Source organism: Camellia sinensis, chromosome 2 (assembly GCF_055761805.1).
Source record: "Camellia sinensis isolate YWXY chromosome 2, ASM5576180v1, whole genome shotgun sequence".
NCBI lineage: Eukaryota > Viridiplantae > Streptophyta > Magnoliopsida > Ericales > Theaceae > Camellia > Camellia sinensis.
The window spans coordinates 91,283,654-91,304,724 of NC_138962.1; the positions used below are offsets into that span (position 1 = coordinate 91,283,654).

The 21,071-nt window shown below is 32.6% G+C and overlaps 1 protein-coding gene across 8 annotated transcripts in view; it reads right to left on the minus strand.

Moving 5' to 3' along the window:
* Positions 1-21,071, minus strand: part of LOC114263955 (sugar transporter ERD6-like 5) — a 49,094-nt gene that overhangs the window by 757 nt on the left and 27,266 nt on the right. For 3 of the 8 annotated variants that reach the window (XM_028204534.2, XM_028204536.2, XM_028204533.2), the window contains 13 exons: positions 4,720-4,809; positions 4,566-4,625; positions 2,107-2,172; positions 1,949-2,014; positions 1,792-1,867; positions 1,642-1,706; positions 1,204-1,296; positions 1,003-1,083; positions 834-918; positions 686-729; positions 546-608; positions 399-458; positions 262-315 (listed from right to left, as the gene is read on the minus strand). In XM_028204534.2, the coding sequence (XP_028060335.2) occupies positions 262-315; positions 399-458; positions 546-608; positions 686-729; positions 834-918; positions 1,003-1,083; positions 1,204-1,296; positions 1,642-1,706; positions 1,792-1,867; positions 1,949-2,014; positions 2,107-2,172; positions 4,566-4,625; positions 4,720-4,809 (903 nt within the window). The remainder of the gene's footprint in view (positions 1-261; positions 316-398; positions 459-545; positions 609-685; positions 730-833; positions 919-1,002; positions 1,084-1,203; positions 1,297-1,641; positions 1,707-1,791; positions 1,868-1,948; positions 2,015-2,106; positions 2,173-4,565; positions 4,626-4,719; positions 4,810-21,071) is intronic. The other 5 variants (XM_082915065.1, XM_028204535.2, XM_028204537.2 and 2 more) reach the window with 2 other exon arrangements.

The window sequence follows — 21,071 nt, forward strand, 5'->3', positions numbered from 1 at the left end:
TGTTGCTTGGTTTCAGGCATTGATAAGCTATAATTTGGCACAAACAGAACAAAAAATTGATAATGTAAGATTTCACTTTGTGAAAAACAAGTACAAGACTTTAAATTGCATACAATCGTTTAAATTGCATTATTATGGGCAGAGAATATCAGGACGAGAGAATATTACAAACAAAACATCAAAATATTTACTTTTTAGCTGTTTTTCCATTCATACATGATAAGAAAAGTGGGAAAAACTATGTTTGAATTAAATCATTACCAGTATCCCAGCCAACACCAATGCAGCTGTTATCTCCTTTTTTTGATCAAAATCCTGCTTGTGATAATTCAAAAATAACCATCTTTTAGTTAAAATAAATAAATAAATAAATAAAATCCATTTTATTTTGAAGCTACCTTCAAGAGGAATCCCAATCCTGCAAGAATATTTCCCACGCATGTTCCTGCTGCGGAAATCTGCATAAACTCTGATTCTCAAAATCTATTCATTACATTGAATTCTTAAAATATAAATAAATAAATAAAACTCTTTCACATTCTAACCATCCAAAGTGGTCGTCGCCCAGATTTATCCATTAAGACTACACCCAAAATGGAAAATGGAATCTGCAAAAGCATACATTAGCTGAGAATTACATCAATCAAAATCCCATATCAAACACACTAGTTAACGACTCAAGTACCTGAATAATAGCCAGTACTGTAGTGCCAAGGGTAGCCGAGCAACCTATAAATTATAGATTCATATATCCATGAATATTTCCTCAAATGGTACGTTTATTTTTAATTAATTCATAAATTAAAATGAGAAACCAAAGGCCCTTAGTTTACCAGCAGACTCAAAAATCGAACTTGCATAGTAGGAAATCGCAACCGTCCCTCCAAAAATTGCCAGTAACACTATACCAACTCCAATCTATTGCAATTTGATTTGTTCATAGGAATGTCAGACAAATCATGAAAATGTGACGGGTCATAAGATTAAATGTTTAAGTCTTACAGTTAGCGAATGAGCATATTTCCACTGAAACATGTCGATAAAACTAGATTTTGGGAGCTGCTGAGCTAGTTCCAGGTAATCCTGTGACAATAACAGGATTTGTCTCATTTCTTTGGGGAAGAAAATGAAATTCTGAAAACAATATTAGTTTTGTTGTAAAGAGTGACTTCTTCAATTAGCAAATTAAATTTGAAATGTTACTCTGATTTCAGCTGCTTCTTGAGAAATATCAACATTTTGTCCCCTAAGGCGTCGTAGACTTGCTTCTAATTCCTTTTCTTTTCCAACCTTTACCTGAAGATGGTTGTACTGATCAGTTGCGCATTCTATAATAATTTTATTTTTTATTTTTTGCAGCATCAGCTCAGTGAAATTAAAAAAAACATAAAACTAAAATAAAAACGGAAACCATAAATTTTTCTAATTTTCTTTTGTCAAAATATGTTCTAACATGTTTTGTTTGCTTCTTATTATACCAAAGATAGCAGGGAAAAGAATAGAACAAACATTACAAGAAACCAGTGAAGAAAAAAAACTTTGAATACTCCTCTTTTTATTTCTCCCTTCTTTCAAACTTGGACTGCTCAATAGCAACGCCAACTAATTTACAATCTCTTATAAAATTTGAATTGAACTCACCAACCATCTTGGAGACTCTGGTATGAAGAATAGACCAATAACCTCTAGTAGGCTTGGTATAGTTCCTGAAACCACAAAATGTACAGGAAATTAAAATGAAACCATCTTTGGACTAATACAAACAGTACAAAAGTAGACTAATTAAATTACCAATTATAGCCAAGGTGCGCCAAGTAACGACATTGCCAACGAAATACACTATTGACAAGCCACAGGTTAACATTAACTGTAGAATTTCCAAAAGATTTATTCATTAAAAAGGGTTAATTATCTAATTCAAATCTGAAACTATTTTTTGATTATTTACCTGATTAACTGCTGTAAATGCTCCTCGACTACTCTTGGGAGTGATTTCACCGATATATGCAGGTGCCTGTTGGTATCTGGCATTGTTAGCTCCATTATGCATTTCATTGAGAAGCAAATCGAATAAGAAAACCAAAGCCTTATGTAACTAGTAATTACCGCAAAACAATGAGTCCCGATGCCAAATCCCAAAAAAACTCTTCCAATGTTGAGCCACAAAGCAACCTTTCAACAAACATTGAACATTTATATTAACTATGCCATACATATGAAATAATAAAATGAAATATATTGGCTTAATTTGGATGGTTACTTTTATTTTTGTTTTTTTTTAATTAGTGTTTGTGCTCTTTAGAAAAATAATAATTGCAGAAACCAGCAGGATTCTGGAATTAACAACGTGAAGCTTCATAAAAGATTTGCTTCTACTGCTGCCACAGTGAATCCCATTATCTTCTTTCAATGATCATCGTCTAAATTTAAGCCTTGTGAATGTGAAGTTGCTTTCAACAAAATAACATTGAGATGCATATACACTCGTCTTAGCTGCAAAATGATTGGTGAAAAGGTACATGTTTTAGGCATAAATTATTCTTCTTCGCATTCACATGAAATGCAAATGAATTAAAATTGTAGCCGTTGGGAAGGGGAATGTCAGTTAGTCACATCCATCATGTTGTAGTGCTTACCACATTGTTATTCCACTTTGCCTACACTCCACTTCAGAAGCTTTTAGTCTTGCACACAACGTTAAGTGACGCAATTGCGGTGGCGGGGTGTAGTGTAACAGTTGTGGTAACCGAAACTATGAATTTTTTAATTTATTGCACAATTTGAAAAAAACTTACCAATACGCATAATTTTTTTTTAAATCACATTTATTAGGGTTTAAAATAGATTTTGATTAATTTTTGTTAGTTTTTAAGTATAATTTAATATATTTCATATTTTTAAATCACTATAAAAGGAATTTTTTACATTTTATTTCAATAGTTAATGACTTTAAGAATGATTGATTTTAAATGTCTATAAAAATTATTTTTGACCAATACCTAAACTAACTAAATAAAAAAATATTTACAATTATTAAATGAAATGATTATAAAAAAATTGTGCCCTAAACAAAAAAAAAAAAAAAAAAAAATTTAGCTAATGATTTTTTTTTTTTTAAAGAAATTTTTTTAGACAACACTTTACATCTAACTAAATAAAAGTATTTACAATTAAGTATTAAATAAAATTATTATAAAAATCAGTGATTTTTTTTAAAGACATTTTTTAGACAACACATTATAGTAATAAAATAAAAAATATTTACAATTAAATATTAAATGAAATAATTATAAAAATAAATACAACCACTATTTATATATTTTTTATTTTACATGCTAATGTAATGAAATAAAAATTAAAAAATAAATTATAAATTATAAAGAAAAAAATCCATATTTGGGCTTGGATCACTTGAGTATTCATTATTTTTTTTGTAAGAATTTATTTATTTATTTATTTATTTTAATTTTTTTTTTAGAAAGGAAACTATTCAGAATATTGCAACGGTGTGTAACGGGCTGTTACAGTCGTTATGTAACACCGAAACGGCCGTTACACATGTAAATTTTCACTGCAACCGTTACGTAATGGCAACAACCACTACGTAACACCACTTTTTGAAACCTTGCCTGCGCACTTATATCCCCTATCGTCTCCAACAGGCCAAGGAAATGATAGAATTTGACCCAAAAAAGGAAAAATCAACTTGTGACAAAGCTAAAGCTCATGAAATGGAGTGTTGGCAAACTAAAATAGTGGTTCAGTCATCCTACCACAACATTTCTCATTTACACATTTTGCACACGGCCACCGACTAGTGTCCTCTTAATCTTACTTCTAATCATCTCATCAAACAAAAATTACAGTGTGCAACCTAACAAGAAAACATAAGATAGGAGTACTATATTAAGTTACCATCTAATGTAACATAAAACATCACTCATGATATCTTGTCTATATCCTAGATTGCTCGACCACATCAGACCAATCATCATTAACCCGTCATGTGTCACAACTCAAAGCAATGTTTGAAACCAATTATCTTTTATGTACTCATGATTATATCAAAAAAGCATAAATTTGATATAATTGTCTGGACTATGAGATTGAGGTTGTTATTTGAACAATCATTGTATAGCCACTCGCGTCAATTCATTTAGACTATAATGCCTTTCCTAGAGATGCTCTGTTGGACCGCATCCATCATGACGCCTTGGAAAATATGCTATCTTAATATCAACATTAAGTCCTTGGTGAGAAATGTGCAAGAGAGGTTTGTGTAGGAAAAAGAGAGTTTGGCTAGAAAAACTGAAAGCCTTAGGGTAATCCTCTATCATGGTCTCTCTCTAACACCATCTTCGTACCTTGAACCTAGAGTGTGGGACATAGTGACATGCTAGTAATCTCTCTATTGATGGATTCATGTTGCTTGCTTGCATGGACGCTTGTACCCAAGCAAGGCATTTTTTTTGTCAATTATTTTTGCACTAGAGGTACACTGACAACCCTCTTAATTTTGTTTAACAAGGTAAAACACAAAAGAAAGAAGGAAAAGTACAAGTAACCTCTGCAAAAATTATTGCAAGCCACCCCAAGATGAAAGATACTCCAGACAACAACATTGTCTGCATCACAAGATCATCAACCAAGATTGAGAAATGTTTAGTGATTGGTATAGTTCATATCTAAGGTTAACTTAGGACAAAGCCATAAACTTACAAATCTTCGACCAATGAGGTCCGCTACTTTTCCACTGACTATTGAACCTAACATTCCTCCAATTGTCAACATTGAACCAAAAAGTGAGTACTGCACATTAAGAAAAACACATGAGATATATCAGTTGAGCAGTGAAACACACAAGCAGAACTGTTTTGAATATGTTAAACAAACCACTTAATTCTGTTTTCCTCCACAACAAGCAACTCAAATCCAATAGTGCTACACTCAAATTTATGCAGCAGTGATAAGTAGGATTTGCATTGTTGATAGGTTATTTACTTTACACATGCACGAAACAACTTCATAGTCCAATATGGTTATTTTGAGATTCTATGAATCTATGATCCTAAATCTCAAACATTCCCTACTTCGATTAGTTACATGTCATTAAAAAAAAAAAAAAACTACAACCTAAGATTAATGCCTACTATCTCCACAATGATAAGAAGTTCGATTGCTTAAGCTAAAGATCAACTATTTACATTAGAAAATAGCAATGTTCATCACATGCTTGCTATAGAATATTATAATAAATAAATACTCTAGTTAATAAGTCTTCATTCGATTACTTGGGTTAGTTACATTTTTCCCCTAATTGACTATCTTAATCATGTTCTTAATTAAGTCCAAGGTAATAAATAACAAAATACAGAAGCAATAACAAGCTAAGCTAGTTTTTTCTAACTAGCAAAATTTACAATTTTCACAAATTATAGCAAAAGTCGCAGATATGGTTCATATATCGTGGTCTCTTTGTGTTTTTAATATTATTTTTGTTTTATACATGCTATAGCGTGTAATTCGTTGCTAAATCTCTTCTCTAGCTTTGTCATAATTTGCTAAATCTCTCTCTCTCTCTCTCCCTCTCCCCCCCCCCCCCTCCAAGAGGAATTTCTAATCTATGAATTTAGTAGGGAAGCTTTGGTTGAGAAAGCAAAAAGCGAAAAAAGATTGATATAATTGACCCCACTTGAGTGAGACATGAAGTTTAGATTGGTTTGGTCTGGTTTGATTATCTTATCATTAAAATAGGAGGAAAACAAATTAATAGAGAAAGCAAGGGAGAAATTTGTAACTTTGAATACCACTCATGCATTTGATGAGAGAATTTTCATCTTGGTTTCATATATAAAGTGACAAATATTTGGTAAAAACTCAGCCTCAATTCAATCCACTCATATAAATTTCACCTTCTATATTTGAGAATGAAATAGTTCCTTTAAAAAGGGACAGCTATAAGAAATTAAATTCTCCAAGATTAGAAAGCTTTTCATCAATCTCAACTTCCATTTCCTTCCATCATCCTATCTAATAATAGTTGATGTCACTTTTTGGCTTAATAATTCCAAGTATACCACATCATATATATTTTTAGCACACGAGTACTAGCTACTGGGCCACTTGGCATTTGAAAAATCGTCTTTATTGTGACATTTGGTTTTATGGGGCAATGGCCCAATCCGCCAATGGCCTATTAAGGACCTATAAAGACATTTTAACCCTTTACAAAGCCCAAGATCCCTCAAGTAGCTTGGTACCCATACATGGTTTAGGTCCTTCAGGTCAAGTACCTTGGCACCTGTTAGAATTTACCATAAACCTACCACCACTACCACCTCACCTACTCCACTAAACCTAACCCACTACACCACTACCACCTCCACTTCACCTACTCTCCACCTACTCCCAAACACACTCCTATATAATAGGAATCCTTGTAATTGTAATAGATACACATCAATCACACAAATCAATCAATAATACAATTCTCTATTTCTTTTATACATCTATTTTCACATGGTATCAGAGCAAGGTTAAGAACCTAGTCATTCTGCTTCACCGGCGGGCGGCAGCCTCGCCTTGGCCGCCCGCCGGACCTCTACACATACCTTGACTCCACTGCCACTAAACCCAATTCAACATTCACCTTCTTCTAATGATGGATTTTCCTCTAGTGCCTCGAAACTAGACTCAGGCACGCTCTTTGACTGCTGAGCAGCAGGCTGTACATGATGCCACTCTGAAGGAGGTGGGATGCTCTTAGTAAAAGATGGACGAGGAACCACTGGTGGAACAGATTGCCCTTTAGGAGCTCGCAGTATAGATGCATAAGTAAATTTTGGAGGATCTCCGACAGGTTCCTCAACAGAATGTGAAGAGTCTGGCACAACTTCCACCACATTTTGAAGAAAATCAGCTGAATCCTCCGCAGGAGTTTCCTCCAACACTGTGTCAGTTTCTGGACTTTCCTGTTGCTGCCGTTGTTACTGTTGCTGTTGATGTTGATGTTGATGTTGCAGCTGCTCTTCGTAACTGTATTCATCAACTGGATCATCCTCGTCTATATGAACTGAGTTCACAAACTCACTGGCCTCTGCCTCTAAATTTGTTGAAGTTCCCCTCACTTTATTTATTTTTTTTTTTATTTCCTGCTGGTCCCTTTCTCTCCATCATCAGACCCACTTTACTTTATCCATCATTCCCCTTACTTTATTCCACAATCTCTCTCTCCCTCTCGGACCCATGTGCACTGCCAACCCATGTGCACTTTTTTCACTTTCCAACATGTGCACTTTTTTTTTATTCTATTTTTTTTTTGACAGGTTAATGGATTGAAACTATCAACCCATGTGCACCTCTTTCTCTCTCCTCTTTTTTCTTTTTTAATCACACCCTACCAAACGAATCTCAAGGATATCTCCAGGTGGTCTACCTTTTAATTTTTTTTTATTACTATTATTATTATATCCAATAATCAATACACCCCACTTTACCTTTATTTATTTTATTTTATCTTTCCTTTTCATTTCCAAAAAATATATATATATATATATATACACACGTGAACCCATCTCTTAATCTCCTCTATTTGATTTCAAAACCACTTTTAATCTCTTTCACATACCCACGTGAACCAATTTTTTTTTTTTTTCCTCAAAAAAAAAACAAAATAGGCAGCAGACGAACTGCACATCAAACTCATTTTATTCATGTCGGGGCTCACCCCGATCACCATTTTACACCACACAAAAAAAAAAAAAAAAAAAAAACAACAACAACAACAACAAAACCCGCACCCATAGTGGGCTTTTTCTTCTCTACTCTGCCGCTGGTCTCTTCTTCTTGCCTCCGTCCTGAGCGGCCCTTGACGGTGTTGCCTCTATACTTCCTAGACCACCAAGCAAGTTGCCTCCTCCTTGTTCCTCCACTGCAGCATATGGCGGACCTCCAAAACGGAACATCACGGTGGCCTTCCGCTTCAGCTCCTTGTTTTCCGCTTTCAGAGTACTTATCTCTGCTCGCGCATCCTTATACATGCGTTGGAGCAGAGCCAGCTGGGCGTTTAACTGTTGCACCTCATTTGTCCTGCTCTGCAGCCGGTGCGACAAATTTGTGACCGCAGTCATGGTTTCCACGCATGACTTCAGAGTATACTGATTGGCCTCAATATCAGTTTGCACCGCCATTTTTTGCTCCACCGACCGTATCGGAAAGTTCAACGGAGCAAAACCAGGGGTGTTTGGTTGAGGTTCACTGGCCACCGCACCAGTTATTTCTCTTGTGGACTCGTTCAGTTCTGGAAAGAGCGTGAGCAGACCACGGGAAGAGGAGGCCATGTTTTGGGTAGCTGGACGGGAAGAAGAGGCCATGTTGCTGAGTGTTTCAGAGACGGGTTGGTTACAGCGTATTACAGAGTTTCTCTCTCAGGCAAGGAAGAGTTTTTTCAGAAGATTTTAGCAGGTTTTCTGCCTCAGCCTCCGCATTGATTTATATAGAACATGACGAAGCGGCAGACACGCGCATCATGCGCCGCTCGACGCTCGCCGACAATATGGGCGCGCCTTTTGATGGTACGTCTTTTGATGGCACGCCTTTTGATGGCACGTCTTTTGATGAATTGGGCACGCCTTTTGATGGCACGCCTTTTGAAAGATTGGGCACACCTTTTGAGGGTGCAACTTTTACAACGGTCCGACATGACCCTATAAACTGTCCCGACATTGATTCCGGTTAGCTCCTTCAAGGGTCCGACAAGACTCTGTAAACTGTCCCGACATTGATTCCGGTTAGCTCCTTTATGGGTCCGACAAGACTCTGTAAACTGTCCCGACATTGATTCCGGTTAGTTTCTACAAAGGTCCGACAAGACTCTGTAAACTGTCCCGACATTGATTCCGGTTAGTTTCTACAAGGGTCCAGCAAGACTCTGTAAACTGTCACAACAGTGTCTGCTACAACGGTCCGACATGACCCCATAAACTGTCTTCTACATCGGTCTGACACCGCCATCCAGTGTCCTCTACACCGTTATGACACCACCATACAGTGTCCTCTATAACGTTATGACACCACCATCCAGTGTCTTCACCAATGGTCTGACACGACCATACAGTGTCTCCTATCCTTTTTTATTTTTATGTATTTTCTTGTTTTGTTCCTCTCTTCAAACTCAAGTTGGTTAGTTTCTATCCTCCTTGAGTTTGCGGGGGGCTGTTAGAATTTACCATAAACCTACCACCACTACCACCTCACCTACTCCACTAAACCTAACCCACTACACCACTACCACCTCCACTTCACCTACTCTCCACCTACTCCCAAACACACTCCTATATAATAGGAATCCTTGTAATTGTAATAGATACACATCAATCACACAAATCAATCAATAATACAATTCTCTATTTCTTTTATACATCTATTTTCACAGCACCCCATACATGGTTTAGGTCCTTCATCCTAGTCCATTTAAGACCATTTCAGCAGCAAACATCACGAAAATTATTAGGTGTCCTAGCTCGCCACATGTCTCTACTCTCAATCAATCACCAATTGTCAAGTTCCCTTGTTGTTTTCCATACTTCAATATAAAACTGTAGGACTCACCCTTTCCACCAATCACAACACCTCTGGACACCACTTGCCCATGCCCCAAGACTACCAAATAACTTCTCATACATCACATAAACCTCATGGGCACAACATATATCTCCTTTTTGTTTCTCAAAAATAAATATAAAAAAAATAAAAAAATACCTCACGGGCATAACATACATCTCCTTTTTGTTTCTCAAAAATAAAAATAAAAAACATCATGGGCACAACATTCCAAATGAAGCCTAGCTAGTGCTCCCAAGGACTTGGCATAACAACTTCAGGTTAAGAGTAATGTTAGAGATCCCAAAAAAATTATCAAAAATTCTATACAATGTACCAATGACAATGAGTATTATATTGAATTTTTGATATTTTTTTTGAGATTTTTAAAATTTTTGCAGATTAAAGGAAGCCCAACCAACAGCGCAAGAGATCGCCTAACAACTACAAACCATTTTTTCCCCAAAAATCTAGCCCTATGGTTGAAGAACTAAGCAAATTAGCATTGCCCAACCAATGTGCTAATAAGCCAAAAAGATATTGGCCCTATTTAATTGTCAGGATTGGAGGTAAGTGATTGAGAAAATAGAATATTAGATGTTTAAAACTAAGAGTTGACCCAAGGTTTGAAAAAGCAGTTGCGGTCACTGTAACAGTTGTGGTGGCGCGGTTGCGATGAATTTTTTAATTTTTCACACAATTTAAAAAAACTTAATGATACACACACACACACATATATATATTTTCAAAATCACATTTATTGGGGTTTAAAATAGATTTTGATAAATTTTTATTAGTTTTAAAGTATGATCAATATATTTCATATTTTTAAATCACTATAAAAGGAGCTTTTTACATTTAATTTCAATAGTTAATGAATTTAAAAATAAATAATTTTAAATGCCTACAAAATTATTCTTACCAATACCTGAACTAACTAAATAAAAAATATTTACAATTATTAAATGAAATGATTATAAAAATAAAAATTGTGCCATAAACAAAAATTATTTTTGAGCTATTGATTTTTTTAGAATTAATTACTTAAAAGTCCTATTTACAAATGTTATAGTAGCTCAGGTCCTATCTAAGATTTTTTGAACCAATAAGTCCTATTTAATAAAATTGAGAATATTATCAGTTTTTCTCAATTTTTAAAACTAAAAACATTATTAATTTTGCACAGTAATGTTCCAAATAATTGTTTCACTAACTGATAAAAAAAAGAGTATGAGATTAAAAGTTTTTGCTCTTCTACTTATTGGTTTGATTCAACTATTTAATAAAACCGAGAACATTATCAATATTTTTTCAGTTTTAAAATTGAGCATATTATCAATTTTTTCATTTTAATTTTTTTTCCCCAATTTTGCACATCAGTGTTCCATTATCATGCTCCTTTATAGACACAAAATTTTCAATTTTGCACAAAAAAAAATTCAATTTTTTCAAAAAAAAAAAAAACATTCACTATGTTTCCAGTTTTTTGAAAACATTTTTCAAAAAATTCTACTTTCTTATTTTTCGTATTTTTTTTGTTTTTACTGAAATTTTAAAATATTTTAAGCAATTTTTTTTTTTAATTTTTAGATACACCTAACATAAATATACTAAAAAAGTATCATGAAATTTTTTTTTAAAAAATTCACTAAATACCAAAAATATGAAAAAACAAAACAAAACAAAACAAAACAAAACAAAAATTCAGTATATTTTTTCATATTTTTGTGTATTTATTAATTTTTAAAATATTTTCTCACAAATATTTTACTTTTTAGATACATTTAAGTAAGGTGCATCTAAAAAAGTAAAAAAAAAAAAAAAAAGCTTAAAATTTTAAAAATATTCACTAAAAACAAAAAAAATAAGAAAAAACAAATTCTCAATTTTTAGAAAACTAAAACCAAACACACTGATTAGTTTTTTTTTTTTTTTTTTTGCACATAATTTGTTTTTAGTTTTTTCAATTTGAAAGTTGATATTTTAAAATTTTGAAATTCAAAATAAATGTTAAATCATTATATTCCTTTATAGATAATCATAAATAATAAACAATCATTGTTTGAAGAGCAATTCCTACTATTAAAAATTTAATGGGACTTGAAGGTCCAAAAAATCTTAATTAGGATTTAATGGAGTATAAGTTCATAAATTGTGAATTGTGTGTAAATGCCCATTTTTTTTAAAAGACATTTTTTAGACAGCACTTTACAACTAAATAAAATTATTTACAATTAAGTATTAAATGAAATGATTATAAAAATAAAAATTATACCATAAATAAAAATTATTTTTGAGCTACTAAATTTATTTATTTTTTTAAAAGACATTTTTTAGGCTACACATTACAGTAACAAAATAACAAATATTTACAATTAAATATTAAATGAAATGATTATAAAAATAAATACAAGCACTGTTTATATATTATTTATTTTACATGCCAATGTAATGAAATAAAAAATTTTAAAAAATTATAAAAAATAAAAAATTTAAAAAATTATAAAGAAAAAAAATTCATACAAGGTTTTTCTTTGGGTTTGGATCACTTGAGTATTCGTTTTTTTTTTTTGTAAACTTTTGTTTTTTTTTTTTTTATTTATAGAAAGGAAGCTATTCAGAATATTGTAAAAGTGTGTAACGGTTGTTACAGTATCGCTACAGCCAACGATGCACGAACACGGACACGGACACGGAACAGGACATGACACGGACACGCGAACAAATAAATTTTCAAAAAATGGGGGACACGACACGCTCATTTATTTATTATATGTCTAAAATTAAAAAAAAATCATTGGTTCCTATACAATTACAATAATAATAAAATTAATACACACATTTCCTAAATTTTTTTTTAATAAAAATTGATTTTTTTAAAAATAAAAATAATTTATTCTATGAACTTTAGGTTTAACAAAAATAAGGATAAAAAAAGGAAAAAATAAACAAAAAGGGAGGAGAGACGAAATCAGGACATACAAGGAAGTGAGAGACGCGGGGCGAGGGGGGGGGGGGAAGATGAAGAGAAGAAGCAAAATAAAGAAAACGAAGAAGAACACCTTAGGTTAGGGCTTCTTCGATTGATCTCTTTTGAACACGTTAGGTCTTCTTCCTTCAATCAATCTCTCCATCGATCTCTCTCTCCTTTCCAACAGGTTAGGGTTATTCGATCCACCTTGCGTGTGTCCAGAAAGTGTTATCATATGTCTGACTGGAAAATTCAAAAAAAAAAAAAAAGAGGACATGTTAGAGAAAGTGTCAGACATATGTCCACAGCGTGTTCGTGTCCGACACTCATATGCAGGCCCTGGGGACGTGTTAGTGCTTCATAGGCTACGACTGTTACGTAGCACCGAAACGGCCGTTACACACGCGAATTTCCGTCACTACAAAAACGGGTGTAATGGGTAACGCCTACTGCCGCAACCACTACGTAACACCACTTTCTAAAACCTTACCCACTAGACTAAAAAGAAAGTAGATTGATTTTAGGAATGAAGAATGATTTGCTATGCATTTTCTGAACTCTGAATTCATGAGAGGATCATCAATAGATAAGAAAAAAAATAAAAATTAAACAGATAAAAAAATAATTGAATAGATAGTAAAAAATTAAACAAATAAAAAAAATATTTCAACAGATAAAAAAATATTAATTTTAGGAACGTAGATTGATTTGCTATGCATTTTAGGAGTGTAGATTGATTTTAGGACTGTAGATTTCTTGTTTCAATTACAGTTCCAACGCAAAACAAATTGCTTTATAAACAAATTGGTTTCGTTACATTTGCAACAGTTCATCTTCATGCATATGATTATAATGAACATCAAACAAAACAAATTTGAAAATCACCATAACCACAAATGTTCACAATTCATAGGCGACTTTGCAAGCAAAAAAAAGGCCGATCAAAATCACATTGAAACAAGAAAGTTTCTGAAGGCAGCTCGTCTTTTCGATTGAATGAGTCTTCAATGGATTTGAAATCAACAACATCTGATAAATCTACTGCTCAGGGTTGTTTTTTTTCTAAATGTGAACACAGCATCACATTTACAGATTATTTTCTATGTATATATGTAGATTCATATATACATATCATTCTGAGAGAGAAAAAAGAGAGATTTGAGTTTGAAAAATAGGGGTCTAATTCTTGAATCATCTCTCCCTTCTTCAATCTCGTCAAGCTTGAGACGACGATTTCAGTGACTGGGTGACGGTGGCTCATGCGCAAAGCGGTGGTTCTGGATTGGATCTGGAGACAACGGTGGCAGATCAGAGTGGATCGCGTAGATATAGAGAGAGAAAGTAGAAAGTAGAGAGATATGGATGTTAAACACAGGTTCTTCACTCAATTTTTTGATATCTTCATTCAACACTCGGTGGCCTTCTCTTTGAAGCTCGCAGACAGCGACAAGGCTGGCGAATCTGGCTCTAAATCTGTTGCCGACACCGACGTCCTCATTAAGAGTGGCGTTCTTCACGATGGAGATCGGCGAATGGGGGAGATCGCCGGCAGAGGAAGGAGATGGAACGGTGAGAGAGAGAGAGAGAGAGAGAGAGAGAGACGATGGAAAGAGAGAGAGGCGATGGAACAGTTTGGTTAGGGTTTGGTTTGGGAAACAATATATATACATGGATAGTTTGGTCACTTTGTAGGAGCTTGCCTTTATGGACAAAGAATTTTAGAGTGTGGACATTTAGGCAAAGAAAATCCCAAATTGGATTTATGGACTGAATCCCTTAAAAAAATTTGATATAAAGTATATTGATGTGAATCACAAGGGATTGGTCTGCTGGTCAAAACTTGGGGTTTGGGAGATGTACTCCCTTTAGGCCATGTTTGTTTAGGCGGATTGGAGTAGGTTAGATTAGCATTCTCATGACTAATAGTCCTAGAACTACGAATCCTTTGGATTGTGTATCCTATCTTGTGTTTGGATTGAGTTTGGATTATAAGGAGGACTAATAGTCCAGACTTTAGCTTAGTCTTTCAATTTATATCTCACCCCTCTCTGTGAGATTGAATAGTCCATCATATGTGGGATATTATATCCGGATAGATTGTTAGTCCGTACTTCAATTGTTTAACCAAACATTGGATTAATAATTTTATTGGACTATTAGTCCAATCCCAAGCTCATGTCTACCCAAACAAACATGGCCTTAAGGTCTTAGGTTCAAGAGCCCTAACTTTAATTTAGACCCCCAAATAAGCTGAGACAATGTTCTCATTATACATATTGGAAATAACAATTAGGTCAGATGTCTATTTTTGAAACTCTAGGTCTAATTTTTTTTTTTAACAAAAGAGACATTATTTATCCAAAAGGAAACCTATCTATTCAAAGTTTAGCTATATGTCTATCTATTCAAATGTTATTTATATGTACATTTGTAATTTATCTGTACAGCTACTTATTTAAATGCTCAACTATTTGTTCAAATGTCCACCTATCTATATATATACGTACCACCTATCTATTTAATGTCACCTATTTGTCCACCACACCACCACTAGTTGTCAACCACCACGAACTTTTCCAGTGCTTTTCCAGCCAATTTTCCAACCACTTTTCCGACATCAACAACTTTTCAAAGCGTGTCTTTATCACCAAAAAAAAAAAAAAAAGATTAAATCTTAGACTAAATAACATATGGCCTTGTAAGAATTGACTTTTCGCCAATTAACTCTATTGGAAACAAGAGAAATTACTCAATATAACAATATCCTTAGAGTAAGTCCTTGTGATATTCTAAAATAATAATTATTGATTTAAATCAAAATTATTGGGGGTACACATGGCGTATGCACACAACAATTTCAGCCATTATGCCCTTTTGTTGTTATTTATCCCCCAATATAAAATTGTTGGTTACACCTCTTGGGGCAAGTCCACATGGTAGAACAACTTAATATTTAGCGGGGTAATGTTAGGGGTACCAAATTTTCTATCAAATAAATGACCAAATATCTCACATGGCACCCATGTGAGATATTTGGTCATTTATTTGGTAGAAAATTTGGAGCCTATAGCATTTTCCTATTTAGTGGTTGAAGTTGTAGGAAAATTAGACGTCTATAGCAAACTGTGCGTATTTAATAAAACCACAACAGGAAAAAAAAATCTAAAATTAAATTTAAAAATGTAAGTTTTTAATTCCTAAACTCAAAAAAGAAAAGTTTCTGAAAACAAAGGAAGAAAAGAAATTTCTTTTTCAAGTCTAAAACAGGAACAAGAACACACTCTAAAACAAAAAACTGAATTAATTTACTTACAACAACTATCAGATTATTGCTGTAGAAATGCAGAAAGGAAAGACAGTTGAGGCGTGTGTTGGACACACTTTCCTTAAGATTGTTACGTCCTCGCTACGGTGCTCAAGAACAGATGACGCTGACCTCCCAAGATGCAACGACTATCCTAGAATTGCAGCACTACAATCTGGGTCTGGCGAACAAATTGAGTTGTATCTCTCTCTTACAGAAAATATAAGAACAATATGCAAACAATATGCAGAGGATAGAGAAGAAAATAAAGGAAAAAATGAATGAGGGAAATGGTTGGAGAAAGCCTGTATTTATAGGTAATAAGGTGACTGTTCGGATGGGTTCGGAAGCCCTCCGAATAGGTGTGAAACTGAGAAATTGCCGGAGTGAAGAGAAGTGACCGGGGAAGGAAAGGATGCCACTGTTCAGGTTTGAATTTGAAAATCTGGCACAAGTGTTTGAATTTTTCCCGTTAGGAATTCAAATTTTCCTGCAAGATTTGTGGAAATAAAATAAAAAAATAAAAAAATAAAAAATTCAAACAAATTTTGTCAAAGAAATTAAAGTTAGGATCCATCCCAACCTATAACCCGCACCCGTACACAGCACAGCTTGGCCGGTCGGACGGCGGCGGCGCGCGTGTGGTGGTTTTGGGCCAAGCCCACTTTGTCCATAACTCCCCTCCTTATAAAACTTAGGGTGCCCTTTGGGACCCAACCCAAGTGTGTACACCTAAAGCTTATATGCTCACACTAGCTCTCTTAAAGTTTCAACGTGGGATATCCAATTTAAGGAAACCCACATTTGACTCTTCAACTTCCCATTTCATGAACCCGAAAACGACGTCAACTTCCCATTCAGTCATAAATGGTTTTGATGAACCGTCTTCACCGTATGACTTGTCATGCAGCAAGGAACACGTCGCCTCTTTGAACCCACCCCAAAAGATGTGTGGGCCCTACTCAAATTTGGGCTCAAAAGTGGCCCAAAATAAGCCTATGAAAACCATAAGTTCCAACATAAGTTGTGAGACTCAGTGTTTTTGTTTGAATTTTGAGAGACAACTTGACTAGTGTCACATAATAAGCGGTGTCGAATAATATTCCAAAACTACTAAATAATCACTCATCCAAAGGCATAAAATAATTTTTCCTTAGTGTCAATCACCTGCGGAATTGAAATTTTGAGACATAATATGATAAATGCCAATCTACAAATATCGTGGTGTATTGCTCCAAAATGCTGAAGAAATTATCAGAAACAGTGATTTAGAATTTACTTAAAAGTGGTTATTTTATGGTCATGGAACAATACTTAATACCATTTCAGACATGGATAACATTTGTCATGTTGCCTTCTATAAAGCAAATAAAAGGTACCAAGGTATGGTTTGAGAATACGTTATTTTAATAAATTTTTTGATTAAAATATGAAATAAAAAAAATTAATCATCTTATCTGATTCTAATTTCTTAAATTCAATTTTTTAAAAATTGAGTTTTTTGTTTCTTATAATTTTTTGTTTTTTTTTTAAATAATATTTTAAATAAATTTTTTACTTTTTAGATACACTTAATACAATTAAAAAGTATAATATTTGTAAAAATGACATCTTAAAAAAATTCTCTAAATACCAAATCGTTTTTAAAAATATGAAAATTCAGTAAATTTTTGTATTCTTGTGCATATATTAATTTTTAAAAAATATTATTTTAAAAATAATTTATTTTTTAGGTATCTAAAAAAGTAAAAAAAAAAATTTGCTTAAAATATTAAAAAAATCACTAAAAACAAAAAAATATAAAAAATAAAATTTTAATTTTTAAAAAATTAAATTCAAAAAATTAAAACAAAACAAGGTGAATATGCTTGGAATAATTTTTTTAACTTTTTATAATAAAAAAAAATAGACAAAAAATTGTAGAAAAAAAAAAGAGTAAATGTTTGACTTTTTTTTATATAATTTGACAATATTTTTTTTACTTTTAAGTTAAAATTCAATGTTTATAAAAGAGACCTAAATCTTACTATATTAATCAGTAAAAAAAAAAATTAAGGGGTTGTTTGAGAAGTGTTAGATTAATATATTTTTTAATTTTTTACAAAAAATGTGGAATATAAATTGGATTTAAAGTGATGTGATAAATAAGTAATATAATCTAAATAAAATGATTGTAATTAAATAAAATAATGTACTAAAATAATATTTACTATATTACTAAGGGTTGGTTTGAGAAGTGGGTTAACTTTTTGACTTTTTTGACTATTTTAGCCTAAGCTAAAAAGTTTGATTTAGGAAGGACTTTTTGACTTTTTTTGTGAGAAAAGAGTGTAATGATTATGAGTTGGATGTGATGTTTTATTTATTGTGATTAAAATAATTTATTTTATCTTTTGTGACTAAAATAACCAAAAAAAATTCACAAAACTACTTCTCAAACGGTGCCTAAATAAAAAGCTATCTAAAAGCGGTGGTAGCTAGCTAGACGATGGGACAATGATAGTACCGTTCTTGGAAAGAGGCTCCTCTCTATATTCTTAGACAGTGGGACAGAGAGACTGTTCTTGGGAAGAGGACCCGTTTAAAACTCGGAGAAGTTATTGGCCAATTCAAATCAGTGATGGATGAAAAAAAGTGATTTATGCCTTTAAGGGTGTCTGGTGGTAATCACTATGTTTCGGTACCACTTTTTAAAAATATTTTTTAGAAAATTTTATTTTTTTTATTTTTTTTATTTTTTAATTTTTTTTTAATATTTTGAATAAATTTTTTTAATTTTTAGACATACCTAACATAAATATACCTAAAAAATAAAAAAAATTTGAAAAAACCTTTTAAAAATTCACTAAATACCAAAAATACAAAAAAAATATATGAATTGAATACATTTTTTGTATTTTTATGTATTTATTAATTTTAAAAAATATTTTTTCATAAATTTTTTACTTTTTAGATACATCTAAGTAAAATGCATCTAAAAAAGTAAAAAAAATATTTAAAATTTTAAAAATATTCACTAAAAACAAAAAAATACGAAAACCAAAAAACTCAGTTTTCAAAAAACTTAATTCAAAAAACTTAAACCAAACACACTGAGCCTGTGTTTGGCAAGTGGGTTTGCAGGCTTTTTTGGCTATTTTAGCCACAAAAAACAAAATAGGCTATTTTAGCCATAACAAACAAAACATCACATCCAACCCATAATCATTACATTCTTCTCTCACAAAAAAATTCAAAAAAGTTAAAAAGCCAAAAAGCCCTTCCCAAACCAAGCTTTTAAGCCCAGGCTAAAATAGCCAAAAAAGCCAAAAAGCCAAAAAGCCAACCCACTTCCCAAACGGAGGCTGAATATATTTTTAAAATTTTAATTTATAACCAGATAAAATAAGTTAAAATAATTAATAAAATAAAATGTCATATTAAATTTATAATTTTTTTAATTTTTTTTTATAAATATCACATCTATTTATAAAAAAATTTAATCATCTTTTAAAAATATAAAAATTTTAACCTACTAAAATAATTTACTAAAATAAAAACTTTTCAAACACCCACTTTGTATTGAGTGATTATAAAACATAAAAAAAAAAAATGATAAGTTACAATTGGTCAGAAATATAATCCGCAATATCTCTCATTTTTATACCGTCATCTTATATAATCCTTTAAATCCCATTTGCTTGGTTTAACTCACTCATCAAAAAAAAAAATTAAATTTTTTATTTTATTTTTATTAAAATTTTTAATATTTTACACAAATTTTTTATTTTTTTAAATAAACTTAATTTAAATATATTTAAAAAATATTATATTTATAAAAAAAATTAAAATTCACCAAATACAAAAAATATAAAAATAATAAAAATTCTATATATTTTCATATTTTGTTATATTTAATGATTTTTTTTAAGTAAAAAAATTGATTAAAATATTTTTAAAATCACTAAAAATACAAAAATGCAAATTAAAAACTCAAAAATTTATTTTTGAAAGTTCCAAATTTGCAACTAGTTGGATGATGGAATTACTATTAATTCTCTTGTTTTATTATCAAATTTTCATAAAAACAAAACAAATTAATCATCCCCTACTACCCCTTCCATCTTCTACCAACCATCACCTCACCAAATCATCATCAACCATTTTTATCTCCCATTACCTACCAAGTGTCACCTAACTCTTCACCAACACAAGAAGGCCCATTTTAAAAAATGAGTTATAATTCACTTTTTAGATTATAATTCTTTAACTAAAAAATTAATTATAACTATCTTCTCAAAATAGTCCTGGTTGCGTTTAGATCATAACAAACTTTCCCTACATCTTTTATTTCTTTTTCTAAATTTTTTACAATTTTAAAATCCAAACACAACAAAAAAACAAAAACACCATCAAAGCCACAACCATCCGCACTATCCCACAGCTTTACCATGCTACAAAAGCCCATTTCTATTTTCATTCCTACTTGAATATCGCATAGCTATAGCTAAAATCGACCACCTTCATTGCCCAACACCATAGCCACCACAGCTAACCACTATTCCTTCTTCATCAACTTCCTCCACTCACATCCATCGTTATTGCTATTGCCAAAACACACCACTGACCACTATCTCCACCTATCAAAGCCACCATTTCCTTCTGTAGGAGAGGGTTCAAGAAAGGAGTTGGAAAATTCGAAGATCTTCGAAGATCCTTGAAGAACAACTTCGAATTCTCTAGAATATGATGAGAGGCTTAGATTTTTCAATAATCTCAACTTAGGAACACAACAACAAAGGAGATGATGGAGATAAGAGATTGGGTGAAGAAGAAGGCAAAATGGCTAGAGAATAGAATAATGGCAAGGCTCTCCCATTGATCTCCCACTTTCACTCTCAAGGTTGATAATGGAGAAGGGAAATTAGTTCTTTCCCAAGAGTTAAAAATCTCCAAAATCCATCCCTTGTAAAGCTATGGGTGGGTGCTATTTATAGGCACCTCATGATGTAGGATGGAGCACATGTGCAAGGCACATGGGGGATATTCTCTCTAACCACCTTGTCCGAGGAGGTGACCTCTCCGAGGAGGTGACTTCTCCGAGGATGAGAAAACCCCGAAGAGGAGATCAATCCCTCGGCGAACCCTTCTTCTTAGCCACACCTAACCAATGATCCCCAATCATCCCAAAGGGTCAGGGGTAGTCCCAGAGGACGT